This window comes from Corvus cornix, chromosome 3, assembly GCF_000738735.6.
Source record: "Corvus cornix cornix isolate S_Up_H32 chromosome 3, ASM73873v5, whole genome shotgun sequence".
In the NCBI taxonomy this organism is placed as follows: domain Eukaryota; kingdom Metazoa; phylum Chordata; class Aves; order Passeriformes; family Corvidae; genus Corvus; species Corvus cornix.
Window position 1 is genome coordinate 17,573,222 of NC_047056.1, and position 25,937 is coordinate 17,599,158.

The 25,937-nt window shown below is 45.3% G+C and overlaps 2 protein-coding genes across 3 annotated transcripts; one reads left to right on the forward strand and one right to left on the reverse strand.

Annotated features, from left to right (window-relative positions):
- Positions 1–1,521: 1,521 nt before the first annotated feature.
- On the reverse strand, positions 1,522–9,311 carry MGME1 (mitochondrial genome maintenance exonuclease 1). Of its 2 annotated transcripts, XM_039569213.1 has the most exons (6): positions 9,264–9,311; positions 8,499–8,550; positions 5,494–6,097; positions 4,571–4,793; positions 4,049–4,181; positions 1,522–2,867 (listed from the first exon to the last, which is right to left on the reverse strand). In XM_039569213.1, exons 3-6 carry the CDS (start codon positions 6,014–6,016, stop codon positions 2,733–2,735), a joined length of 1,014 nt encoding a protein of 337 aa, XP_039425147.1. In that variant the 5' UTR covers positions 6,017–6,097; positions 8,499–8,550; positions 9,264–9,311; the 3' UTR covers positions 1,522–2,732. The 2 variants fall into 2 exon arrangements, with proteins under 2 accessions (XP_039425147.1, XP_039425148.1); XM_039569214.1 differs by lacking the exon at positions 8,499–8,550 and having other exon boundaries at positions 9,264–9,285.
- Positions 9,312–9,636: 325 nt separating this feature from the next.
- Positions 9,637–24,913, forward strand: SNX5 (sorting nexin 5). Its single transcript, XM_039569212.1, has 13 exons — positions 9,637–9,739; positions 16,810–16,914; positions 17,398–17,508; positions 18,053–18,174; positions 18,501–18,624; positions 19,246–19,341; positions 20,210–20,315; positions 20,395–20,470; positions 21,336–21,375; positions 21,485–21,571; positions 22,660–22,819; positions 23,545–23,630; positions 24,357–24,913. Exons 1-13 carry the CDS (start codon positions 9,707–9,709, stop codon positions 24,402–24,404), a joined length of 1,194 nt encoding a protein of 397 aa, XP_039425146.1. The 5' UTR covers positions 9,637–9,706; the 3' UTR covers positions 24,405–24,913.
- Positions 24,914–25,937: the final 1,024 nt, after the last annotated feature.

Consider the following 25,937-nt stretch of genomic DNA (forward strand, 5'->3'; position numbering starts at 1 on the left):
AAGTTTGTAGAATACTTTAATAAATGGGAAGTTGCTGAGGGAAAAAAAGCATCTGAGGTAAATTAGGAGATCATGACTTTACAGGAAGAGCTGAAGCCTGTGCACCGACCCCCAGGTCTTATAACTGAACAGTGTAAAGGGAAGGTTGCTCACCCTGCAATGGGATTAATGTTCGCCTGACTGCATGGGATTTGTGTGCTCAGCTCCTCTGAAACCTCAGCCCTTCCCCTGGCACAGCAGAGCTGTGGCTGAAACCCTTCCTCTCCAGCCAGAGACATATTTTGTGTGTGTACCTGCATGCATGGGCTGGTTTTTTATCCCTCCTGCACCACATGTTGCTTTTGCTCTCCCTCCTGTGCCACTGCCACAGCACATCCCTGCTGACAGAACCACAGGCACAGTGAGGTGTGCACAGAAAGGATTCACAGCAAAACAGAAAGGGAGCAGGTAGCAGGGCACAAGGGAAAACCCACTCTGGATGGAGAGCAAAGCTCTGGGAAGCTGGATGTCAGAGCTGAAGTAACTGCCCTGGTTGCCTGGCAGGTTTGTCTGCAGAGGACAGAGAGTGCCTGTAGCAGTGCCCTGGGCACAGCACTTGAACAGTCTGGCAGCTTAACTGAAACTGTTCACAAAGTGCGTTTGGGTTTGTGTGACACTGGTGACAGCCACCTGCCAGTCCTGTTACAGGACAAACCAGCTTGTGCTACTCCAGAAATGCTCCAGAGCTCAGCCAGGGATGCCCAAGGCAGCAGCCAGGCTTTCAGAAGTGCCAGACACAGTGACTCCCACCGCTGCTGTCTTTGAAGGCTGGCTGCCTCCTCCTGGCTCTCTGAGGTACAGACTCAGCTGGGACTTAGGTTTACAAAATGACTTTGCTGGCAGCCTCCCTCAAGCACGGGGATTTTCTTAAACAAATGGACACAAATCCAACAGGTGCCAGCCAACAACACTGCCCAGGCTCCAGACTGGTCCTTATTCATGAGGGGGCAGGATGAGGCTGAGCATTTACATGGTTCAGAGACATCTAATGGCTGAATGATGTACTGACGAAGAAAGCAATCCCACCCAAACGTTGCCCAGCACTTCAGCACTGCCCTCCTCTACCCAATCCCAATCAACCCAGGGATTTCAGTACCTTTTATCACCTCCTACCTCTGCCCACCCTCTTTGTATTCACAAACTGTCTTTCACAGAATACTGACACTGTTCAGTGACATTAAACCAGCCACCTGCTAACACTTTGTGCTGTGGGAAGATCCTTGTTAAACAGGTAGGACTTCAGAACACATGTGATGTGTTTTAATGGTGTCATCTCTGAACCAGCTTTTCAGTCCCCATGGTTTGTCTTTTTAGAAATCTAATTAAGCAGAGTTATGACATCACTAGGCCAGGTTTGAATAAGCAAGTACCACTCTAACTCAGTTTCACTGCACAAATTTCCACAGTTCAGTAATCTGGAGGCACAAGACTAAGCAGCACAGAGGTTTAAATTTCTGGGTTTTTAGCTATGGTTCTGGCTGATTTTCTTGAAGCTTAGGGGTTGGTCAAAATTTTATTTGTAAGCTGCAGCAGTCTTGTGAAAATCCATACATACAATTCATAGAAGACAAAGAGAATGAGGAAAAAAGCTTTCCAGAGCAGCACTGCCTGACATGATCAAGGCTTATTCTCTGCTTTACAGACCTGATTTTATATGCTTCAAAAGTAAAAGTTCTGTTTCAAAACATTTATTCACAAACTTACTTGGAAAAAAAACCAAACAAACCCAAACAAACAGAAACCCATAAACAGAAACCCAACCAGCAGCTCTTCACCCCTCAGAAGGCCTGGCTTCACAGCCACAGGCCTGCTTTGATACAGAAACTCACGTGACACTGGGGATCATTCCACAGGGGTGGGCTCCATGTTGGATCACACCCACAGCAGTCAGGAGAGCTCAAGGCAGTGGCAGCACAGAGCTCACAAGCCAAGGCACAGAGCCCGTTTCACAGTGCTGTTCTGTGGGCTGGCTGTTAAGAAACCTGCAGGAGGAGCCACTAGCAGCAGCTAATGTTCCCACCTCTCAGAACACTTGCTGGAAATTTCTGTGAGCATTGGTTACAATTCTGTTCCTCCCTTTCTGAGCCACTTTTGTTAAGTGGTCACTTTGCTGTAGTATTCTAAATAAGAGCTATTTCATTAAAACCCTCAGCACAGGTTTTCCAGCTGTAGCTGTAAGAAAAAACACAAATAGTAACAAGCCTGATGATGGCATGAGCGAGAACTGACTGAAACCCAGTCTACCATATCAATTTCTTTATCATTTGCATTTCTCTCAGCTCATACATTGCAGACGTTGTCTTGCTTTAGTTCACCAACTTCATTTTCAAAGACTCAGTTCTGCAACATTTTTTTTCCTCAAAAATCACAAAAGAAAGATGATTTGATCAAGCATTTTTACTTGATGATAGAAACTCTTCTATCAACCTCAGGCTGTATAAACTGTGTGGGATAAAAAAGAGGCTAAATAAGTTGGCTTTGTTCTGCCTGGACCACTGAGGTCACCTACAGTATAAGCAAACAGATATTCCCCATTTGAAAGTTGCTCACCTTTTTGGGAGGGGAGGGAGGGGAACCCCGCTAGTAAGAAATTAGCCAAAGTTACTCAAAAAAGAATAGGAAAGTGGTATATTTTAAAAAAAGGTTCTTCCTTTGTCTTTGTGCTCAGACCATTTGCTCGTGCTTAGTCTGGGTCAGTTTTTGTCCATGTACTCTTCCAGGCGCAAGAGCCACTTACTCCAGTACTGTGAGCACAGGTCAGGATCCATGAAATGTGGATGTGCTGGAGAGCCGTTCTTGTAGGCAACCACAACGAGCCCACAGCGAACCTGCAGCACAAACAGGGGGCTGGCAGAAATCCAACATTTGTAGGCAACCCAAAGAGCTAAACCTCACTGCAAAACATCTTCCTAACATACACATCTCATGCAAGACATGAGGAATAAAAAGGGGCAATAGCTCACCATAAAACACTTGGAAACTTAAAATTCAAACGCTCCAAAAAACCCCAAGCCCAAAGTTCTGAGTAACTTCAGTGGAAACCAGGGGACATGAACTCTGAGGATGAGTGATATTTAAATCCTGCAGATGCCAGGAAAATTGCCAGAGACTGAGGGGGCTTTGCCTGGGGCCATACAACCAGACTGGTGCCACTCTCCAGCTTCAGTCTGGATAAAAATGGTTACTTAGGTATGTTCTGACATCTTTCATACCTGACAAATCCCAAATCCTAAACAGCCACTGGCAGTGGGGGGGCAGGAAGCTAATGGCAGAATTCCAGCCCATATTTCACTCTGTAAGGATCATGTCTGTAGATTGTGCTTGTGTTTACTGACCTCTACAGTATTCTAGAAAGTCCTTTGCACAGCAAATGAATCAACCTGCTCTCTTCTGCTTCGTATTTCCTCCCTTCAATATTTGTATTGAGGTAAAAATTGTTCGGGCCAAGCAGACAGGCTAGAAATGCTTTTGGAGTCTTTAAAAACATTATTCCACTGTCTTCTGATGAAGTGATTCACTACTTTTCCCTGAGGAAACAGTACAGCTTCCAGACACAAGTGCAACACTTAGTCCTTAATTTGCTAGTGGGATTCAGCAAGACACGATGCAGGTAAGGCCCTCCCTCACCATTTTCTTGTTTGCAAGCTCTTTTGCTTTATTTCTTCCCCTGCCTCTTCCTACCCTTGACACAAGGAAAAAAACACACAGGACAGAGCACAGGGGATCACCCAGATGCCAAGTCCCTGGGAGTTCATCTAAGCATCCCTTGGTTCCACTGAGCACTTCCTTAAAACCACTGAAAATTCACTACTGGCAGCCAAGGGCAGCAGGATTAGCAGGAGTAGTGGAATTATTTCACAGTATGCCAGCTTAACCTGATCTAGGACTGGGCTCCTTTGTTACAAATCCTACCAACACATGCATGACGGACAGCAGGTTCTACAGGCAGGAAGAAATGAAGATAACACAGGTGTTGCTGCTTGTCTCGACATGCAGCAGGCCTACTGACCTGGAAGTCATAATTGGCATCATGATTTATGGCTCCAATATATGCTGCAACCTGTAATGGGTTGTCATAAGTATTCTGCAGAAATGGCTTTGGTTTCTCCGAAGTTTTCCAGTCGATCACACACAATCGGCCCCTGCACAGGAGAACAAAATAGGACTTCAGTTTGGTCACAAGTAAGAAAACAGGGATGACACAGCACATACAGACTTCTCACTCTCAGCCTGTTTCACCCTGATGTCATGTTGCTCATTATTATCTCTAAACAAGTCTCTTTCGCTGGCAGTTTTGATCCTAAAAACCAAAGCTTACTAAAACCTGCCACAGTTCCTGGAAAGCGCTGATGATTGCTTAAACCTGTCCCTTCTGCAGTAAGGAACTCTCCACCAGAAAAAACAGAGCAGGTTCATCCAGGGGAGTTCCTCCATTTTGCCAGTCCTAGAGCTCTGTCCAGCTTCCCCCAATCACACCCCGGCCTCCAGAGCACCAGGGGCACCACAGGAGTCTGAGGGAAGGGCACCTCACCGATACTTGGCCACGCAGTCGACCAGGCCCAGGTACTGCAGGGTCTCGTGCTGAACTCTGCTTTCCAGAGCCTTCACCTCGCTGATGTCTCCCAAGACATGTTCCACGCTGGATAAGTAGCCAGCCACGACATCATCTTTGCCCTGCTCCTTAGCTGCCTTCTCTTCAGACAGGAAAATTGATTCCAAAGCTGAATGGAAGAGCTCTCCCTGGAGAAAAAGATCTAAGAAAAATGGGAAAACCCCCTCACATTTTAGACACTACTTTAGATTTGTATCCTACACTTTACACAATGCAGCTCTTAAACCAGTCCTGGTTTTTGTACTGAAAGTTTGAGGGTGTGGGGAGAAGGAAAAGAAACAGAAAATAAATTGTCAATAGTAAAATTATAAATAAATGAAAATATATATAAATAAAATATATCCCTTATATTAATGCTTACTTTATTTTTTTTAGTCTCATTGATTACTCATACATACACTGGATAAACTAAACAATTACTGAAAAATTTCACCATAAACAGCAGGGCACACTGGTTTTTAAACACTCAGGATTTTAGGAGTTCAAAATGCCTATTTCCATCTTGTCACCAAGCAGCTTTGTAACAGCAAAGAGGCTCAGTAATACCAGCTGGAAAATATCAATTTCTAAATAGATACTGGCAAATAGAGAACTAAAGGGAAGTCAGAAAGGATTGAGCAAAGTATGTTTACAGTCTGATTCTTGTTTTCCACAAATTTCTAAATCCATTTTCCTGGTCCTAGAACAAAGACCAGAGCTTAGGCTCATTGGTAACAGGTACACTCACAACATGCTCTCATGAAATGGAAACAACTTCATGGATTTCCAAACCACTTGGCCTAATGTACCTGCCAGAAATCCATACTGCTTCTACTCTGCAATCACACTGTGGCTAGACTTACTTTTGGTATACTCTTCAAATCCCTCTTTTCCAAGTTCCTCTATCATTTTATTCTTCCATCTTTCCAGATAAAAGACTTGCTGTGGAGAGAGGGTTTCTTGAAGGATGCGGGTAACACTGGGCATCTTTGCTCTTTGTAACCCGATTTTCATGGGGACATTTGAATCACTGCTGACAGGAAGAATTCTCTTGCTGGGGTTTATTAAAGGAACCCAGTTCTTGGGAGTTTTTGTCCCAGCTTTAATTGGAGGTCTGTGTTTATTTGGTGGCCCATATAACCAATTGTCCTCCTCAAGTATTGTCTCTGGTGTTTGGGCACTGGTTTTGTAGGATGTAACAGAGTGGACCAAGTTCTTGTATTTTTCTTGGTCGACTTGTTCATAACTGTTTCCTTTTTTCTTTTTACTATAAACACATGCAGAGGTAGACAGACACGTGTATGGGAATTGCTTTTGGCAAAACGGTATTTGAAAAAGCATTTCCAGGCTCCCTGCTTTCCTGGACAGGATCTGTAGGAATTGCATCCTGACAAGAAGTGTTTGTGAGCAGTTAGAGTTTTCTTCCTTCTGTCAGGAACAGTCTGTGGGTTACCATATTTTTTCCTCCTGTGGAAAAAGAAATTTGTGATTTCCAGAGTCACAAAACTCTGCCACCATCCTATTCTTGCCCTTTGCCAAACAAAGAATTGCTATGCCCAAAGTGTCTTCAAACACCTTGTACCACCTTTACTCTTCAGATAAATAAGAGAAAGACTCAATGAGCAAGGAAAAGAGGAAATGCTCCCGAAAAGAACAGCTGCTGGCCTGACAAATCTGAAATCTGAAACACTTGAAGATTTGTTGCAAGCAGCAAAAGTTGCATCACAGGACATCCCTACAGCAACAGTATCAGAACTGCCATGGAGGTAGGCACAAAAACCTGATCTGCCACAAACAACCCCCCAAAAGAGGGAGGGGGAAATAAAAGCTACAGAGAGGAGACTGAAGCTAATCCATTGCTGTGAGGTATTAAAACTTTTAAGTTTATAGTGAATGACCAACTTAAGGGGACTGTGGGGACAAGGTACCTTATGGGGTATAAACCCACATCTTTCTTTTGTATACCTAGGAGAAAACAGACAGCAGGATATACAACTGTGAAACTTGAAGCTAGAAAAGCCAAAGAGAAACCAGATGCACTGCGAGTATTTTCAGATTCAAAGATTTTTTTTTTAAAGTTCAGAATAAAATATAAAAGTATTTTTCTAAACCAAGTTTCAACCATAGCTATGCTCTAACACACTTAAGAAATTTAAAAGCAAGAACAGCATACAAGCAATACCAGTCTCAGCACACCTGCTAGAGCTGCACTGGAACTGCAGTGCTGAGCCCTAGGAAGGTTTTTGCACATGGATAAAATGCAACACTTCCATAGCAGCATTTCACACGCAGAATTGAGGCCCCATTCTCCTACTGAAGTGATCTATTTACCATTCCAAAGCTCCCTCCATCCACTGCAAAGACAGAATCCCTGCTCACTGCCAGCTAACAGCAGCATTCTGTTCCTGACAATCCTTCCACGTCGCTCTCTTCCTTCCCCACACTCCTCACACAGCGCTTCCCACGCCGCCCGAGCCGTGGGCGCCACGGGAAACAAAACCACGGGGAGTTATTTTGTGTGGACAGATCCCAGAGCTGCAGTGGGCACGGTGTGGGGGTGAGCATCTGTCACAGAAGTTTCCAAAAACGGGGCAGCTGATTAGAACAAGGCATCTCCCAGAAGGAGGCTGAGACTTGGGACTCGGGATCCATAAATATTGTCCTTCAGCTGTGAAGGACAAAGCCATGCAGGGGTACCAGTTTAATCAGGAGCAGGCAGGTACGCTGCTTTTCTCCTCACTGGCTTTACATTCTCACACTCTTTGGGGGGCTTGGGCAAATACAACCTGTGCTGTAACCTGGTGGCATGCAACTGATACAAAAGTAACCTCTCAACAGCAAATCCTAAAAAGCAGTGCAGAAAAATTAATCTCTCCTCTCTTAGGGCTTACCTCTAAATAGAGCTGCTAGAGCTGGGATTTAAAATAAAAGAGGAAAAACATGTTCTTATTCCAGTGTTAACAGTATCCAAGCCTGTAGTTTCTTGGGCTATTATTTGAAGATTATTATCAGAAAACGTTGGGCCAGTGACTGCGGCTTTGTTCCATAAAGCCACAGCACAAAAGAAGAAGTTTATTCTGGCTTTATGCCAGCTGCAGGAAGCAAGAGGATAACTGATTCAGCATAAGTTCACCTGTAGTAAGCTGCTCCCTCAACACGTTCTAAGGAATAAATTTATACCAGATCAGTGTTTTGAATCACGGAGCTATTGAAATATGGAATCTTATGAGCTCTAGAATTAATTTACTGCAACACAATGCTTCAGTGAATAGTCTGAATTTTGAGTTAACAGCCTACATTGTGCTGGGGAATACACCTGTGGAATTTCCAATACCTGAGGAAATGTTTGTGCACTGTATGAACAGAACCACCAGGAAAGGGAGAGTTTGCCAGCTGCTGTCCCGTTTTATAAAAAGAAAGAGGTTCTAGGATTGCTTAGAAATATGGAACCCTTGTGCCCAGCTGAATAAAGAATCATGTGTTTTTCAAGAAATCACAGTGGCACTTCTGTGCAGATAACTTACAAGAAACAAATGGAGTGGTTGGGATCTACTCTTGCACATAAATAACAGAATTTAACTGAGATTTCCCTCTAGGGAAGTGTCTCCCTTCTCTCTGAAGGCATTTGTATTGAAGACTGGCAGAATTGCATCAAGTGTTGCACGATGAGCCACACCAGAGAACAGAAAAAAAAATTAAAGTAATCTGGAGGTAAAAAAAAAAAAAATCAGGAGGACTTAACTTTCCCAAGCAAGTTGACTTTGCAGCTCCAACAATAACTGAGCTAACACAACTGAGGCAGTTTTCTTCCAGGATAGGAATGGTTTAACGGAAGGAAATATAAAGCATTACATCCATAAAAACCTACCTGCAACTGTGGTTTCAGACAATAACCAGTATGGGTTTTTCTCCACAGCCACCTATCCAGCAAGAAAACAAAGCACTGGCTTACTTCAGAAAAAGAGCACTGCTAAACACACCTACAGATCTGTTGCCCCGTGTCCCTAATTTGAGGAGAACAAACCCACTGATGAAGGTATAACTGTGAGTTCCCTGCAGTTTGCAAACTACATTACTGAACCTATCCAGGTTAAAAATACACCTCCCTCTTTTGGGATGTTTAGGGCGTAAAGAGAGACAACTTAGCAACCCGTTTAAAGCACAAGCCCACAGGGCTACCCTTAACCAAAGGGTAACTTCAACAAGCTTCAGTTCCCAGTTCAAGCTTCATTCCCAGATCAGCACTGGGAATGGAACTAGTGGGGAATAGGGCTGTAACACGAAGTTAGCGTTTTCTGCGATCTGTGAAAGAGCTGGGCCAACACCAGTGACCACCAAGTGCCCTCAGGCAGACAAACTTTCTACATGGGCTCCAGGTGTCTGAAAAATCCCAGATAAGATAAGCCCGCTCTTGTGCAGAGGGAGATAAACCACTCCGGACAAGAAGCCCCGCCGGACGCGGGCATGCCCAGCCACGGCAGCCCGGCCATGCGGGCCGCTCGCTGCCGGACCCGGGGGCAGGTTGGGCCAGGGGAGCACCATCCCCGTCCCTCCTTCCCCTCCCCTTGGCCTTCCCTCGCCCTCAGGCCCGCCGTGCACCCCGCGGTTCTCACGACCCACGGCTCCGCGTTACCTCAGCCGCGCTTCCCGCCACCGCCGCGGGCGCCAGCGCGCAGGCGCGCCCCGCTGCCCGCCTCCGCCGCGCTCATCGCGCATGCGCCGCCCGCTGCCTCACGGGACTTGTAGTTCTCCCGCAACGCCAGCCGCCAGCCTCTTCCCCTTCGCTGAAGCGCCCCGAAAGGTGGTAAGAGGGGCGCGCCCGCTCCACCCCTCGCTTCTTGGGTGTTCTTTGAAGGGCTATAAGGAAAAGAACCCAAATCTTTAAATGCAAGACAAAAAAATATAAAGCGTTGTGGTGCCATCTTGGATGAAGGCAAACAGCGCCCTGCCCTCACCGAAGATGGCGAGTGCCCCTCGGGGGGTGTGGCGGCGGCGGCTCCGCCCGGGTTATATGGGAGGAGGTGGCGGGGAGGAGGAGAAAGAGAAAGGTGGAGGGTGGTTGCCTCTCCCGGAGATATGGCTCTGCTCCGTGGGGACGCGCAGGACAAGGTGAGGGCGGCGGGCCGGGTCTGGCTGGGGCGGGCGGTGAGGGCGCAGCCGAGCTGCCCCCGCGGCGTGGGAATGAGCTCCCTGCTCCCTCTGCCCCTGGCAGCGCTGGGACAGTGACAGGTTTTTAATTTCTGCTCCGTTTAGGGTTTGTTTTTAAAATATTAGTCGCCTTAGTCCTCGTGCCTTTGGCGCACCCACGTCTCCTGATGGCGGGGGGTCAGGGTGGCCCGGGGCGAGCGTGGGGAGCAGCGCCTGAAGGGAGAGGTGCCCCGGGAAAGACAGGGGGGTGGGGAGGATTAAAGCCGGAGTGGGAAGGAGGAGGAGGAAGGAGGGAAGGGCTGTGGAGCTGCCGTGAGCCAGTGCGGGTTGCACTCCTGTGCCGAGGTAGGAGCAGGGCGATAACCAGGGCGCTGGAGCTGCGGGAACTGGGCCTGGCAGGTGATGCAGGAGCAGGACCTGCTCGCCAGGACCTGTCCCTGGGCACAGCCGGCGAAGTGCTGTAGGCGACTGTGCTGCGGGGGGGTTAAACTTGCTCTTCCTCAGTGGGTCAGCTGCCCTGCGTGTCAGTGACCGGCCTTCCTGGCGGTGTGCTCTGGGTTAATTAGGCTGTCAGCTGTCACTTCACCTGCGGTGCCCCTTTCCCGTGGTTGTCACATCAGCAGCTCGCTTGGGTTTCCTTTGTCCGGAGAAGTGTTGAAGCTGTAAGTGCCAAGGAGCTTCATGTCTTCCCTTTGAAGCAGCACAGGGTGTTTCCTAATGTGAAGACTCTCAACTTCTCAGAGGAAATGCAAGTAAAATGCTGAAACAGGAACTTTGTGAATTAATGTTTATGTAGTGTAGACAGTGATTGAAATTATCTCTTCTACTGGACAAGCTGACTGGGTTAACTTTTGCTCTTAATAAGGTTTAATAACTACCCTCAACACACCTTGAAAAGGAGGCAAGGCAGCCCTGGAAGAGTCAGCAAGTTGCCTATTTGCCTTTCATGTTGTCACATCTGCATGTGGTTTTTGCACTGTGGCTAAGCTTCACTGGCAGGAAGGTGACTTTGTTTTAAGCTGTTAGGTGTGCTGAAAGTCTCTTCAGTCTCTGTTTTCGCCAGCTTTTTGGAGCATGCATATTAGCTGAGGCAAGAAATACACCAGCTTTTATTAACGTCTTCTGGATAATTTCATTTTTTCTGCTTCTCTTCCATATGAATCTTGTTTTGAAACAATCCTGAGTCAGTAGGACAGGCAGAAGTTTGTAGAAGAAGCATTTTCTAGTAGCTTGCTTTGAGCTGTGAGCTGGCCAGTGCTTTAAGTCTTTTCTGCTGCATGTGAAACTCTTTGTGTTAAAGTGTCTGCCTTTGGAGAATACTGAGTCTTTACAGGCCTGCAGGATCTGCAGGTGAGGGGTGGAGTGGAAGGTCAAACATCAACTCTCTTGCAGCAATTGGTAACTTTTGAGTGTTTATGTGCCTTTCTAACTCAGACAGGAATATCGGGGGGAGGGGAAAGCATTCTCATGGTGGGGGCTGGAGTAGCTTTAAACTCTGATGCTCAGTGGACAAAGATTAGCTTGTTTTAGGTTGTAGGGCTGTCTTGGGATTCCAGCAGCACCGGGGAGGATAGAAATGCTCCTATCTTGTCTGTTCCTGTTCAGGCAAAGAAACAACAACATGGGACTGGTGTGTGACCAGTAGATAAAACCCGTGCCTGTAAGGGAAACTTCATTAGGCATTAACTTAAATAGGAGTCACTGTTAAGTATAAACTAAAAACTGACCCTGAGGTGGCAAAGCAGGAGAGGATCAGGATATGTAGGAAGAGGAAGGGAGGGTAGGATAAGGGTGATTGGAAGTGCAGTGGAAAATAAGGTTTAATCTGTCATGGGGGAGGAAAAGGCACTTCAGAATTTGAAGTGAGTAGTGGGGCTTCCAAGCTATTTGAGTAAATACCTTGGTATTTCTTAATATCAGTGACTTCATGGTATTTTAAGGCTTCAGTCTGCAGTTAAAGTGTTCTAGATCAAAATCCTGAGAGCATGTATTGTAGCCCCTCTTTCTCAAAGCAATCAGTGGAAGACAAAATGTTGCGTCATGGCCTGGGACTTGCTGTTATCGCTCACAAATGGTGATTCTCTGCTGGACAAATTCTGCTGCATGTTCTGGAAGGAATGAGGCCACACTGGATCTTGCCTGTGCTTAGCAAAAAACCTGCTTCTGCATGCTGCTGGGCCTGAAATCAAGTGGGGAGGTGAGCTGCTAGCAAGGTGACAGCTCCTGGATAGGGATAACACACGCTCAAGGACATGCAGCCTCCACGATGCTGGCCCAGCAGTTTGGGCTAATGGAAGGTGAAGCCAGCATGGTGAGGCTGCTGTATTCCTGAGGCTCCCTGCCACCGGCTCTGGCCTCACTGTAGGAGGTCAGGAAAGCATTTTTGGGGATGCTGATTGTGGCCTGGGGGTTTGCTGCTGCTGCACAATTTCCATTTGAGCGGGGCCAGGAGTGCTCAGCCCCAGGCTGTGCTCTGCAGGCACACAGGGGGCTTGCCCTGCATGGCCAAAGCTGCTGCTTGACTCCTCGAACTGAGGAAGAAGCTGTGGCTTGGGTGGAGGTGTCCTGTGTGCTGCTGGTGGTACAGGGTGAGCCCGTGAGGTTTTTGCTTGGAATATGGCATCCTTGAATGTTTATAGTGTCCTTCCCTCTGTCAGGAGGGGTGTGACCTGCTGGTTTCTGCAGAGATCGTTGCAGAGATCCCTCTGGCAGGAGAGGGCCAGTTTATTGCACAGCCAGAGGCAACAGGTGCTCTGGGCCTTCTGCTTCCTTGGCAAGCACTGCACTTGCTGAGGAATGCCATTTCAGTGTGATTACATTGAGCTGTTATTCCCTCTTTATCTGTGTTTTAAGCAAAATAATTAAACCTTTGCATCACTGGAGCTCTCCAGTCCAAAGTCACAAATTTGGGGAAGCATTTTCTATAGCATAAGTAAGCCCTGGTTCAATTTTCCTGGCTGTGTGTAACCAGACCACTTCAGGACTGTTCAGCTCAGTGTCAGAGTGGTAACAGCAAACCTGTCACAAAGGCTGCAAGATCCAAACTTCACATGTGCTCTGTTGGCTCTGTAGTGCTGCATGCCTGCAGTGCACTTTCAGGTGTCCTTTTAGCATCCTGATTAAAAGGAAACTTAAGCTGTTTGTGCTGAATGTGACTAAAATGTAGTTCCAGCAGCTAATGCTGCTGCTATCTGCTGGCCAGATTCTCTGCTGGTTAACTCCTGGGTGTCGAAACAAGGCCCTCTGGAATGGAGGGCTCTGTATAACATCAGAAAACATCATGATCTTTTAGTGGTCTCCGGAGGGCACCTAAGCAGCTTTAATTAGAAATCCTGCCCTGTAAAAAGTAATGGATTCTAGGCAGTGGCAGAGGTAATTACTACTGAAGTCTTGTTTGTGGGCTGTTGCTTGAATGACAGCAGGGAGGTGATCAGTAAGGGGAGAGGGTTTTTAAAAGGTAGCTGACAATAAGCAGAAAGCTTTGACATGTGAGCCCTTGTGGAAGGGCTCCTTGCTGCTTCCAAGAGCCTGGCTATGTGGAAAACCCCTGGATTAATCTGTCTTTGAGAACAAATACGTATTTCGCTGGCAGTCAGAAGTTGTACACAGTTGCTTGCACTGGCAGATTCTTTTGTTAGAATGCAGAAGTGACACCGAGTCATCCAGAGCTGATGCTAAAACTGCAAAGGGTGGAACTGTAAAAGCAGCAGCTCAGGCCTCTCGCCAGAACTAAGAGACTTCAGTGGTTGAGGGCATTTCCTTCCACTGGGTGCCTGCAAGCATCAAGATGTGTTTGCATTTGGGTGAGGCCTGATCAGAAATGTAATGTCTGTCAGGCAGAAGTCTGGGTAGCTGATGGTCATCACACCATTGTACTGAAGTGATCCAGCTTTCCCCCCCCCCCCCCCCAGCATCTCTAACAAATGGAAAAAAAGCAAAATTCTAAAATTCTACCTGGAATGGGTACAGTAGTAATCTCTGATGTTTCCTGGGCTTCTAGATCAGGTGTTTGTCATGGTGTCCTAATCAGTACCATAATATCTATTTTTAATCTTCTCATCCTGAAACCTAGAAATGTTAACCAATATGACATCTATGTTATTGTGAAGGGCTCTGCTTTGTCTTGTTCTAATTTCCAAGTTGGACAGGTGGACAGTATCTGTGCTGAACAGGGAGTAGTTTTGCTTGAATCCTCAAGAAACCCCAGGAATCCTGAAAGAAAGTCACTGACGAGTCTTGAGTCTAGAAGTGGGAGGTGTCAGAGAAGCTGCAACAGTTTCTGTAGTCATGGCTAACCAGAAGCTGCTTCTGGGAAAGAGAAATGAGAGTTGAAGGTGAGAGTACTGTGCTGGCTTTGGCTGAGTGTTTCAGTTTGCAGCCCAGCCCAGCTGTTTCCCCTCTGTGTGTCCTCTGTGCCTATTTGGGTATCTGCTACAAGTAAGGAATAATCCCTTCCCAGCTGCTGAGCTTGGATTATATCCCTTGAGGGTATGGAGTACAGACTGGTTTCTGGTGACTGGATGGGGAAACTTCAGTTCTCTTGCCCTACTTCCTGGAGTCCTGGGAGGAAGCAGTGACATCCTAGCAGAGAAATGCCCCTGGATATGAAGGAGCTGCCAGAGAGTTCAGGTGGAGTGGTGACCTGGGAAAGCCTTGGGTTGGATGCCTGCTGTGGTAAAAGAACAATCCTGGGGTCTGGAGATGGATGTTTAATCCCTTTGCTCTGCACAGCCTTCATGTGACCATAAGCATGTTGGTCCCCATTCCTGCTTGTAGGATGGGTGTTGCAGAGATGGTGGCACGAAAGGTCCTGCGTGCGGAGCCATTGGTGCTGCAGAGCAGGTGCTTGTGTGGGTCAGGGGTTGGTGTGGGACACCTGCTGTGGGTGCTCACTGAGTTAGTGTTTTATAGAGCTCTGCTGACAGGAGTGGAGCTTCCTGCTTCCCATTCAGGGGACAAATGCTGCTCCAGCACTTTTTGTCGGGAAACAAAGCACTCCCTCCTCCTGAAGTCAGACAGCGTGAATATTCCCTTTTTAGTCTGAACCGTGACTGTGTAATCCTAAAGGTCTCTGGCCTGGAGTTAGGAGCCCACAGTGACCTCCACAGACCTACAGCAGACCAGGGGTCTTACAATCCTTGGTTTCATATAGCTCCAGGTCCTACTTGCAGTTGGTGCAGGGTGCCAGGAGACACATGCTTGTGACATGTTAACTGCTTTAACCTGACCAAGCAGGACTGCTTTATGTTCATGCTTGTCTGTCTCTTGTAGACAACTACTAAGCATGGAGGGGTGTGCAGACAGCATCTAATCATGGGTTACTTTCTCCACAAAACTTTGTAAGAAAGCTCCCAAATTCAGGACTGTCTGATTTGTGTAATCCTTTCCTTAGTTTAGCTGAGAGGAAACAGTTTCCTTTGGCTTATCATACTTTCCAGACTCAGCAGTTCATATTGTTAGCACTGCTGATCCTGTTTGGACAGCAAATAGAAGTAAGCAAGATGTAAAACACTGGGGTCTGCATCTTTCTGCTTTGGCTGGTGGTGTTATCTGGCTGGGAAATGGGAAACACCAACCAACTTGCCTTTCATTTGGCAACAAACAGCGAGCTGTGCTCTCAGTGAAGCTGATGGCTGACTGGTGGCCTTCTACCTGTCCTTCCTGCAGTGCCTGAGTGGAGCAGCTTCTGCCCAAACCCATGTCAGTGACCTCTGAACCATGCACCTCTGTTTGGCCTGTGCCTTCCTAGCAAGGACCAGAATTGCCTGCCTGTATGGGAACATAACAGTATGTCCTAAGTGGTGACTGGAGGGAAGTGATTACTGTTGGAATCCCTGTAGAGTTTGGAGTCCCACCATGTCCTTTTGGATGTGAACAGTGCCAGGGAGTGCTAGGAACTGTGTTCCAGGGCATGCTCTGTAAGTGTGCTTGCTGCCAAGGCAATGCCCAGGATGGGCTAAAAGTCTTCTGTCCTTCCCATCTTCTAGGAAGCTTAACATGTTGCAAGCCATAAGGCTTAAAAAGTTTTATCTGTTACCTATCTCCTTTTAATTCTAGCTAACAGTGAGGACACAGCAGACAGAAGTGTTTTTATCATGGCTGGAGGGTGCAGTGGTTGGGATATCCCTCACTTGTGCACGGCAGTCTCACCATAGGGGAGAGCAGTGGCAGGGGTGAATGCTCCCAGTCCTGGCAGCTGTGTCCTCTGCAGGCAGCCAGAGAGACTTGTCACATACCAGGTCTGGACTGCAGATGGCCAGCCTAGGGGGAGGGAGCTTCCAGAGCCTTTTGGAAGCAAAGCTTCACCTTACAACAGGCGGCAGCCCATCAACAGTTCTTAGGCAGCTTTACAGAGGCTTCAGGCAGCATTTAGCCATCTGTGATATGATAGGATTGCTCAGATCCTGGCACCATTTGCCTGTGGGCTTGGATGCTGAAACTTAGTGTACACAGCAGCAGTAGGAGCAAGCTCCTGGCTGGTGTGGTCTGTGCTGCAGAGTGGTGAGATTGCAGTTCTGGTGCAGTTCTCTAGCCTGCTTTTCTGAGGCGGCCTTCAGAATTATCTCCAAAGGATAACCTCAGCATTCCTCCTGGCTCATACAGTCGCTCTTCAGCAAATTCCCTGTGTTGTGACCTTGATCTCTGGTGGTTTCTCCCTTATGCAGAAAAGAGCAATGATTTGCTGGGCTGCAGCACTCAAGGGAGGGCCTCTCAGAAGACACTCTTCATGTGTAAGCTGGAGGATCTTCAACTGAGAAAGCTATTCCACTGCTCTTTAAAAGTTTAAGTATGCTTGAAATGATGTTCTGGGTCTAGGCTCTTGGAATGAATGAAGAAATAAGCCCCCAAAGGAAGATGCTGGCTCAGTTTAAGGCTCTTTGAAGCACTGGGAAAGCAATTCTGGTCATATGGGATGTACCTGAAGGCAGGGGTATAGTGCAGTGTGGTTCTTGTTCATGACTGGTGATCAATGAGCTTCACTAAACCTACTTGATGCTTGATCAAGGATTATTCTGTGAATTCTCTTGCAGCTGAGGTCTGTATCTGTAGACCTGAATGTTGATCCTTCTCTCCAAATTGATATCCCCGATGCCCTAAGTGAAAAGGACAGAGTGAAGTTCACTGTGCACACTAAGGTAAGGTCACAGGCAAAAAGAGGCTGTGCAAGTAACAGATGTATTTGCAGTACACATACCTGCAAAGATGGGCTTGGCAATGAAGAAAATCTAATTAGATGGAGATTTTCCACTTAAAGGTGGCCTGAGGATGTGTGTGTATATATATATACAGAAACTTCAGATTTCCTAGGATTTGAACACTCTAAACAGAGACAAGTAGCTGACGGTTAGGTTGGCTTTGCTAAGAAATCCTAGCTAGATGCCAGAAGGCTGGGGGGTAGGAAATGAGCTACTGTGAAATGTCACAAAACAAACTGCATTAAAACAGTACTTTTTTTTCCAACGGTCTCCTTAGTGGTACTGTTGAATAAGTGCCAGCTCAGCTAAAAGGGAGTGGGCAAGGCTCTTACTAAGCAGAATAGCTTCCTTTGGAAATGGACAGAAATGTTTCTAAAAGCACTGATTTATAAAACAGTGGGGCTTCTATATATTCTCTTCCAGACTACACTGCCAGCTTTTCAAAGCCCTGAGTTTTCAGTTACAAGGCAGCATGAAGACTTTGTGTGGTTACATGATACGCTCACTGAAACTGAAGAGTATGCAGGACTCATTGTAAGTACTTCCTGAAGACTGTGATTCTAGCTGAAAAACTTTAGCAATCTAAAGTGCCTACTAATAAGGGCATGAAATATGTTTTACCAGTGTTACTGGTGTTTTGTGACTTGGGTGTTCCCTATGCCTCCTGTTGCCTTAATTCCCTAAACATCTTGAGCGGTATGGCATTTATGTCCATGTTCCATATAGCTTAGAGCAGCAAAAGATGCTTTGAGAGTCCTTGACTCTGCGGTGGTATTAATATCTGCCTGAAGATGGCACACTGAAATAATCTATTAAATGTGGTCTTTCCTTCCTATCATGATTCCTTAGGAGGTGGCTGGCTGTGGGGTGGATTACAGAAACTGTTTCTCCGGGTTGGTTTTCCTTGTGGGACAGGGATAACACAAAAATGTCAATGTGCCTCTAGAATTCCTGGGTCATGCACTCTTTACCACACTTTCCCATGACCAGGCAAAAGAGCCTTCTTCCAGAGAAGGCTAGAAGTAATCTTGGAAGACTTTATTTGCTAATATCCATGACTAACCAATTCCTTGCCTAGATACCTCCAGCACCTTCAAAGCCTGACTTTGATGGTCCCAGAGAGAAGATGCAGAAGCTGGGGGAAGGAGAAGTGTCTATGACAAAAGAAGAGTTTGCCAAAATGAAGCAAGAGCTGGAAGCGTAAGTAAAATGGGTCTACTGCCAAAAGCTGCATTTAGAGAAGCCTCCTGGGAGAGCAGCCTCATTTGGTGATAAATGATCTTGAGTTCAAAACCCTTGTTTTGAAGGGTGTCTTGAAAATCCTGGAGCTGAGGAGTTGCCCAGCTTTTCCAGCTTTCAAGCTGGAAAACTTCCTAGCTAAAGAGATTGGAAGTAGCTTCACTATCACGAGCTGGCTATTTCAGAAGCCTGCAGTTGAATATTTTCATGGGATAAACTTAAAGCAGTTCTTTGTATATTGAAGAAAGCAGTACAAGGGAGGATCTCAGTCTGTTGTTTCCTTGCAGTGAATACCTCGCTGTCTTCAAGAAGACTGTCTCATCACATGAGATCTTCCTGCAGCGGATTGCTTCTCATCCTGTGCTCAGCAAAGATCGCAATTTCCATGTTTTCCTGGAGTATGACCAGGATGTAAGACTTTTTTCCTTGTTTCCTTTTCCAAGTGAGGTAAACTGTTAGGAGTGTTCTTGTTTTTGCTGGGCACAGTCAGAATGTTCTGTGAATCTTTGCAGCATCAGCAAGTAGATTTTGCAAGTATTTCTATGAGATGACTGAAGGATGAAAGCCTGACCTTCAGACTTTTCTGTTATAAATCTCAGTGTTTCTAAGTCTGTCAAATTTCTCAGGAAGCCACCTTTGCATGTCTTTATCTTGGGAGCATGTATGACTCAGGTGTACCTGTGCTGTGTTGCATGATCCTGAAATGGAGGAATGGAGGTGTATTAAAGTCAGTCCTGCATGTGTTTTGTCACACCTAATTGAGTGATAGATGCTGATCCAAGATATGCAAGGAGAAATTGAACTGTTTCTGGAAATAAGAAAAATCTGTGGCACAGAGTAGTTGAACTACTTGTAGCCAAGCCACTTGTTACATGTTACATTTTTATATGGGTGTTATGGAGGGCTTGGAAATGAACCTGCTCTGACACGTGCTAGATATAAAGGATGTTACTACCTTGCAAGTGACAAAACAGTCACTGTTTTTTCCTCTCTGGGTATAACTTTAAATCTGATTTGGCCTCTCTATTACAGCTGAGTGTTCGGAGGAAAAACACTAAAGAGATGTTTGGTGGCTTTTTAAAAAGTGTAGTAAAGAGTGCTGATGAGGTCCTCTTCTCTGGAGTCAAGGTAAGGTTGTTGCTTTGTCTCTTACCCTAATCTTGATTGTTTCTTGCTTCCTGCTCCAAGGAAGTTACCCCTGTCTGCTTCAGGCTTGCTGTGCATGAGGCTCAGCTACTGACATTAACCTGCCTTGTTAGTGCTCTCCCAACTTGAGGGGAGGAGCCTGTATTAATTTTGACTTCTATAGAAATAAGACACTGGAGCTTTAGGCTGTTAAATTTATAATTTAACAAAGTTTCTGGATGCAGAAGAGTTGCTTTAATACCTGATACTGGTGGAGAGGAAGAAATTATAGCTTCAGGAAATGGGCGTGTGGATTTTGTCTGCTTTGGAGCTCTGAATAGACGTGATTGATGGGTTTCTGCTTATCTAGACAAGATCAAATACTAAAGACTCCTGTAACTGGTCTTGCTCCAGCTTTTATCATGTTGCCACGGCAACACTTCCCAATAAGCTTGTTGTTCTATCCACAGTGTCATGAAACATTACAATATGTATCATGTTTGGTGTGGATGAGAAACAACCTTGTAAACTGCTTAGCCCTTAGCTAGAGTGTTGCAGCAGGCTTAGGAAATAAATTTCCAGCAGCTGGGAGTCCTGAGGGTTGTCCCATACCAACTTACTGGCTGCTTCAGACAACCTGCATCAGTATTTGAGTGTCAACTTCATCTTCCCTGCATAGTGAGAAAGAAGCTTGGCAGGTGGCTTGGTTTGTCAAACCCTTGCCTCACATCTGGTCTTGAACATTTTTTCAATGAGGACTGGTGGGCCTCATGCTCAGGCCCAGGTTATGTTTGTTTCTTTGGCCCTTCCCAAAATAGGGAAGAGGTTGTATTCTGCAGTTCCTGACTTAACAGGTCATATTCTTTTTCAGGAAGTAGAAGATTTTTTTGAGCAAGAGAAGACTTTTCTTGTGAACTACTACAACAGAATCAAGGATGCATGTGCAAAAGCAGATAAGATGACAAGATCTCATAAAAGTGAATCTTTTCAAAGCCCTTTCAAAAGATCATGCAGTTTTGCTGATTTCAGCCTGAAAACCTTGTCTTGTTCTTGCAGATGTTGCAGATGACTATATTTATACTTCAGCTTGTTTGAACAGCCTGGCATTAGAAGAGCCTACAATTATCAAAAAGTAAGCAATTCTAACTGCTCATAAACACATCCTGAGTCTGGCAATACCAAGTTTCATCTGTAAAATCCAGAGGATTGAGTCATAGGTGGTTTGAGTTTCTTGAATTACAAGCAAGTGGCATTAAAACTTTCCTTCCTCTGGTACTCCTGCTGTGGCAGACCTGATGTTATCAATTGCACCTAACTCTGAACTAGTTGATCTCTTGCCTGTTGTGTCCTAGAGGTTACTTGTGCTGGTCATCAACACTTATAAACAGAAATCTCCTTGCTTCTCTTCAGGTCACAAACTGCTAGAGACTCTTGAAGAAAGGGTTTATGCATGTGTGTTCTACTGTGCTGTTAAATATAACTGCACTAGGTCAGCTTATGCTAGGTCTGTACCATCTTCTGGACCTTTGCACTTCCAGAATAGTAGGGGATTTTTAAGCTGGGGAAACCCAGTCACCTTTTCTGAGGTGACTTCTTCCACTTTTTGACTTTGCTATCAATTTACCAAGACCTTGTTAAAACAGAGTGTATAGCTGAACAAACAAGTCAGCTTATCCCTCTTGGATAGCAGCAGGGATATTCTCCACAAGACCTTTATGTTCTGGAGATCAGCATTGTTACATTAAATGGTGTTGAGCTGCTAAGCTGTACTTCTCTGGTAGGCCGGAATCTAGCACATTGAACCTTTTTTCCAGGTCTTTGCCTAAATGAATTTATTTTGAGCCCTGGATTTGTAGTTTATTTATTTTGAGTTTGGATCTGTATACAGGAGTAAACTCCAGCCTTTGGCTTTCTGTTTTCCTGCCAGATGATCCTGGCATTTATCAGACTAAGAAGTATCTCAAACTTACTTATGCATTTTTTTTTTCTCTCACTAGGTACTTGTTGAAAGTTGCAGAGCTCTTTGAGAAACTCAGGGTAAGAGAATCTTTGCTGGGGGTGGGTGTGGGGGAGAAGAATCTCTGACTCTGGGTGTTGCTGTTCTGTTACACACCAACTATCTGATTTTTTTTTTTTCCATTTGCAGAAGGTAGAGAGTAGAGTTTCATCTGATGAAGACTTAAAGCTCTCTGAACTGTTGAGGTACTACATGCTCAATATAGAAGCTGCTAAGGTGAGAACAGTTTTCTTTTTGAAGCTTAGTTTTGTTATGGGCAGCATGACTCACTCATGGTGTTCCTTGTGCTTTAAGAAGACAGGAAAGTGGACCCTTGTTTTGTGTAAGAAACCTGATACTCTTAAACCACAGCAGAATATAGAAGCTATATATTAGCTAGCTGGAGCCCAGCCACTTAGAGAAGACCTTGGACCAATTTTTCTTTGGCATGTAAAGTGGAAGAACTCTTTAAATTTCTGTAAGTTAGAGCAAACTGAATTTAAGTCTGCAGCAGTTTCTTCCCTGTCCCCTGCCTGAGTACTCATGGACTTGCCAATAAAATCAATGATGAATAATTAGTAGTTGGGATTGACTTCAGGATTTTTAGAGTACCTTAGCACAAATATGTGGTAACTTGTGAGGGTTATTGGAGCCTGGACTTCCAAGAGGGTTTTGGTAGATTGATGTGACTGCAAAAGCCTTGCTGGCAACTCTTCTAATCTCTTGATTTGACAGGGTGGTGACTGTGCTGAAAAAAGGTATCTAGGTATAACCTACAGGGCCTCTTCATCTAGAGTCCTACCAGTGATGTCAGGTGCCCTAGAACATCCACTACAGCCTCCCTCAGTGTGATGTACTGTTATTTAGACACCACAACTATATTCCTGCTAGATTAGAAAGGGATTGGCTCAGAGACTTGTACTACTTCTGTTTAGGTTAGTGCAGTGCTTCAGTCAAACTGTCAGATCTCCAATGAATTAAATGTCTGCTGGAAGTAGACTGAGGGAATTCAGAAAGTGCTTTTCCTCCTTAGTGGAGAGATCCACCTTACAGCTTTAAGGTGGACCCTTCTTACTTTAAGGGAAGAAATTATGCCTATAGCAGCTCTTAGACTTCCTTCACTAAGGTGTAAGTGGCTGTCCTGAAAATGCAGTGCTGCACTGTGAAAGGCTCCTATTGCTATGCCAAGAGCAGGCTGTAATAGCTTGTTGGAAAAAGCAGAATCTGGTGCTGGAAGAAGTGAAACCTCCTGCTGCTAAGGTAGTTGTAACCTCAGTTTGGGAAGTAGTCCTGCTAAGGCTCTGCTGTGCTATTTGTCTATTCAGGATCTTTTGTACAGACGAACCAGGGCTCTAGTCGACTATGAGAACTCGAACAAAGCTCTAGACAAAGCCAGACTAAAGAGCAAGGACGTCAAGCTGGCTGAGGCACATCAACAGGAGTGCTGTCAGAAGTTTGAAAAGATTTCAGAATCTGCAAAACAAGGTAAAACAGGCTTTGCTGTACTTACGCTTAAAGGAGAGCTTAATGCAGTCGAGGTCTCCATCTGACCTTCAGCTACTGAAGGCTCCTGAACAAATAGCCTGGACATCCCAAGGACAGTATAGGTGCCTGTAAAACTAATGCAGCTAAACATTTTTAAAAACAATTCTCTGTAGAAGAGCAGTGTCAGTACTACACCAACCTTATTCCTAGTATTTGCTTTCTGGACTGAACTCAGCCTCCATGTGAATGTAACTACTTAGGTGGTAGAAGGTAACTAATTATCTCAGTCAGAACTGTGCAAACAGGCGTTTGCTCTGTCCCAGTGCAGCTGAGTGCCTTATACAGAGTTTCAAACACTGGTTCTTAGTAGAAGTGTATGTGTGTGTGTGTATATATATTTGGACAATATAAAGCAGAGGAAACATGCTTGCACGGTATACATGCTGCTCCTTTAGTGTATCTGGCTTTTAAATGTTCTGTATTCTCACAGAGTTTGTGTGGCTTTTTCTGTTTTATTCCAGCTGTCTTCCTACGAAGCTTTTCTGTCTCAGGCTGTCATGTGATGACTGCATCTCTGTCTAGAAACAGCAAGACTAACTCTTGAACCTTTTTTTTTGAAAAAATACTGTAATTTGAGCTGTACAACTCCTGAAACATAAGGACATTACTGAAACTTGTCACACTTTGTATCTCTCTCTTATCTTTGTTTTTTTCCTTCTCTACAGAACTGATGAGCTTCAAACAGAAGAGAATAGCAGCATTCCGCAAAAATTTAATTGAAATGGCAGAACTGGAAATAAAACATGCAAAGGTGTGTTCTCTGGAATTTAACAGGCATGGGTTGAGAGAAGTGAGTATTGTGTAACTGGGAGGATTTGCTGGGTCACCTGACTTCCCATCAGGCAGCCTCATCTGTGGGGCTTGACCCCGACTGTGTCTAGAGGCAGCTGCTGCTTCCAGTGCTCCTGAGTGCTGTGACAAGAGCACATCCTGCAGTTTGTGATCAGGCTGTCAATCCTTGTCGCTTGGCTTGTCAGCAGAGGGGACACTGGCTTTGTAGCAGCCTCTGCCAAGCTTTGCTAGGCAGACTTGAAGGGTCTGTTAACTTAGTGTAGAGAACAAAGCAGTAACTGTACATCCTCAGCTCCTTTTGAAGAAGGGAAGTCTAATGTCCCACTCCCTGAGAATACTGGACTTTACCACAGGCAGCTGCTTCAGTGCTGAACTGGAATGTGACACAAAGGCCTTGACAACACTGCTCAGTTTGGCCCTCTTTAAAAGCTTCCTGTTGTCTCCTGCCCTTCTCCTTACCACAAACTGAGTCATGGTTGCAGGCCTGCAGGAAGAGGCAGACTGTATGATCTGGTTTTGGTTCTTTACCAAGTGAGTGTTTGTCTTTGCAGTAGGAGATCTTTAGCATTGGCATAGGCTACAAAATCCTGTGATGGACCCACTATTTGGGAAGCTGCTTTGTTGTGAAAGGCAGGATTTGAATTATCAGTCATCGTCATCTGAAACTAATTCTCTTCCTTTGCAGAACAATGTGTCTCTCCTGCAGAGCTGTATTGACTTGTTCAAGAACTGAGGAGTCTTACTCTGAAAATGTGACAAAAGCATCAGTTGCACTCAATGGCCAGGGGCAACTTACTGGCTTGACTTCATTATCTTAAAATAAATATTGTCACTGAGATTGTTTCACTAATACTTAAAAATGTTGGTAGTGATACATTGACTTTATTGGTATAAATGGGAGCTGAATTGTGTATGAATTGTCTGGATGTAGCTAACATCCTGTTGGCTGATAACTCAAAATGAGTCAAATGTAAGAAATTAATTTGCTGTTGACTGACTTCATCTAGCAGAAAAAGTTTACTGAGAACTCCTTTTTTGCAGGATCATAATCTGTCTCTTCATGACCCTGATATATTTAAAACGTGCAAGTGAGAGTGACTTAAGGGTAATAATTTTATAAAGTGAATATCTTAGCATTCCACTTCCCAGACAGATTTATACTACAATATATTTTGAATTTCTATAACTACATTCACTATTTGTACACTTGGGCAACACAGCAAATAAAGATGTCTGACACAATGGGCTGTTGTATGGCAAGAATTTGTGTGGGATGTAAAGTGACAAAGAGGCTTCAGACACAGAACTATCATGAATTACTCATTACCTGGAGCTCTTCAGAGCAGTAGAGAGAAATATTTGGCTCAAGAGGATTGTTCTTGGAATGGGTGTTGAAATGAAATGCGTGGACTTCAAGTCATTTTGCTGTTTGCATGGCTGTCTGCAACTTTTTCTTCCACTATGCTGCACACACAGCATTATAAAGTAATTTTACACCTCCTACTAGCAACAAGAGGCTGTTTAAATCTTCAGGGCTTCTGGAAGCATAGGCCTGGACAATCTTCTGTGAGGTATAAACCTCCTGAAACTTTGCATGGCTGGCTGGGCTCACACTGCCACAGCTGAGGTGGCTCAGCCCATAAACCCCAGGGCCATCACTGGACAGTTTGCTATCAGTGGGCACATATGGATACAGGTCAGTGAGTCAGATCCTCCTAAAGGCAGCTTTTTGGGTAAGATGAATGTCTCAGCCTTGCTTAATTTCATGTGACTAAACTTCTAATCATGCTCAAAGTAGGCTCTGTGGCTGTGCTCTGGGCAGACTGCCTGAAGCAGCTTCAACCAGAGAAGCTCTGAGAATAGGCAGCTCAGTGGCAGTTTCTATGGGTTTACTTTCCTATGACCTACTGCTTTTCCTTCCCCATGAAAACTGAGCAGCTTTTGCCAGCCACACCTGCAGCAGAGTAGCTGAAAAATGTCTGAATTCCTTTTTCCTTTGTTTGACAGGAACAACCTGTGGTTGCTTGTCATAAGCCCGTTGTGCACATGTGGCCTCTATGTAGCTGATAGGTGACAGTGATCCTTTCTGGACAGATTTAAGCTCCTTGCCACTTGTCCTGGGGTCATTAGTAGTCCCAAACTGGACTGGCAAAGCTTTGGCTTTCTCCAGAGAAAGGGTGCAGTTGTTTTTGCCCATGGCAAGCAACACTTCATGTCCCAACTCCAGACTATGGTAGATTTCATGCACTGCCTGTCGCTGTGTGTT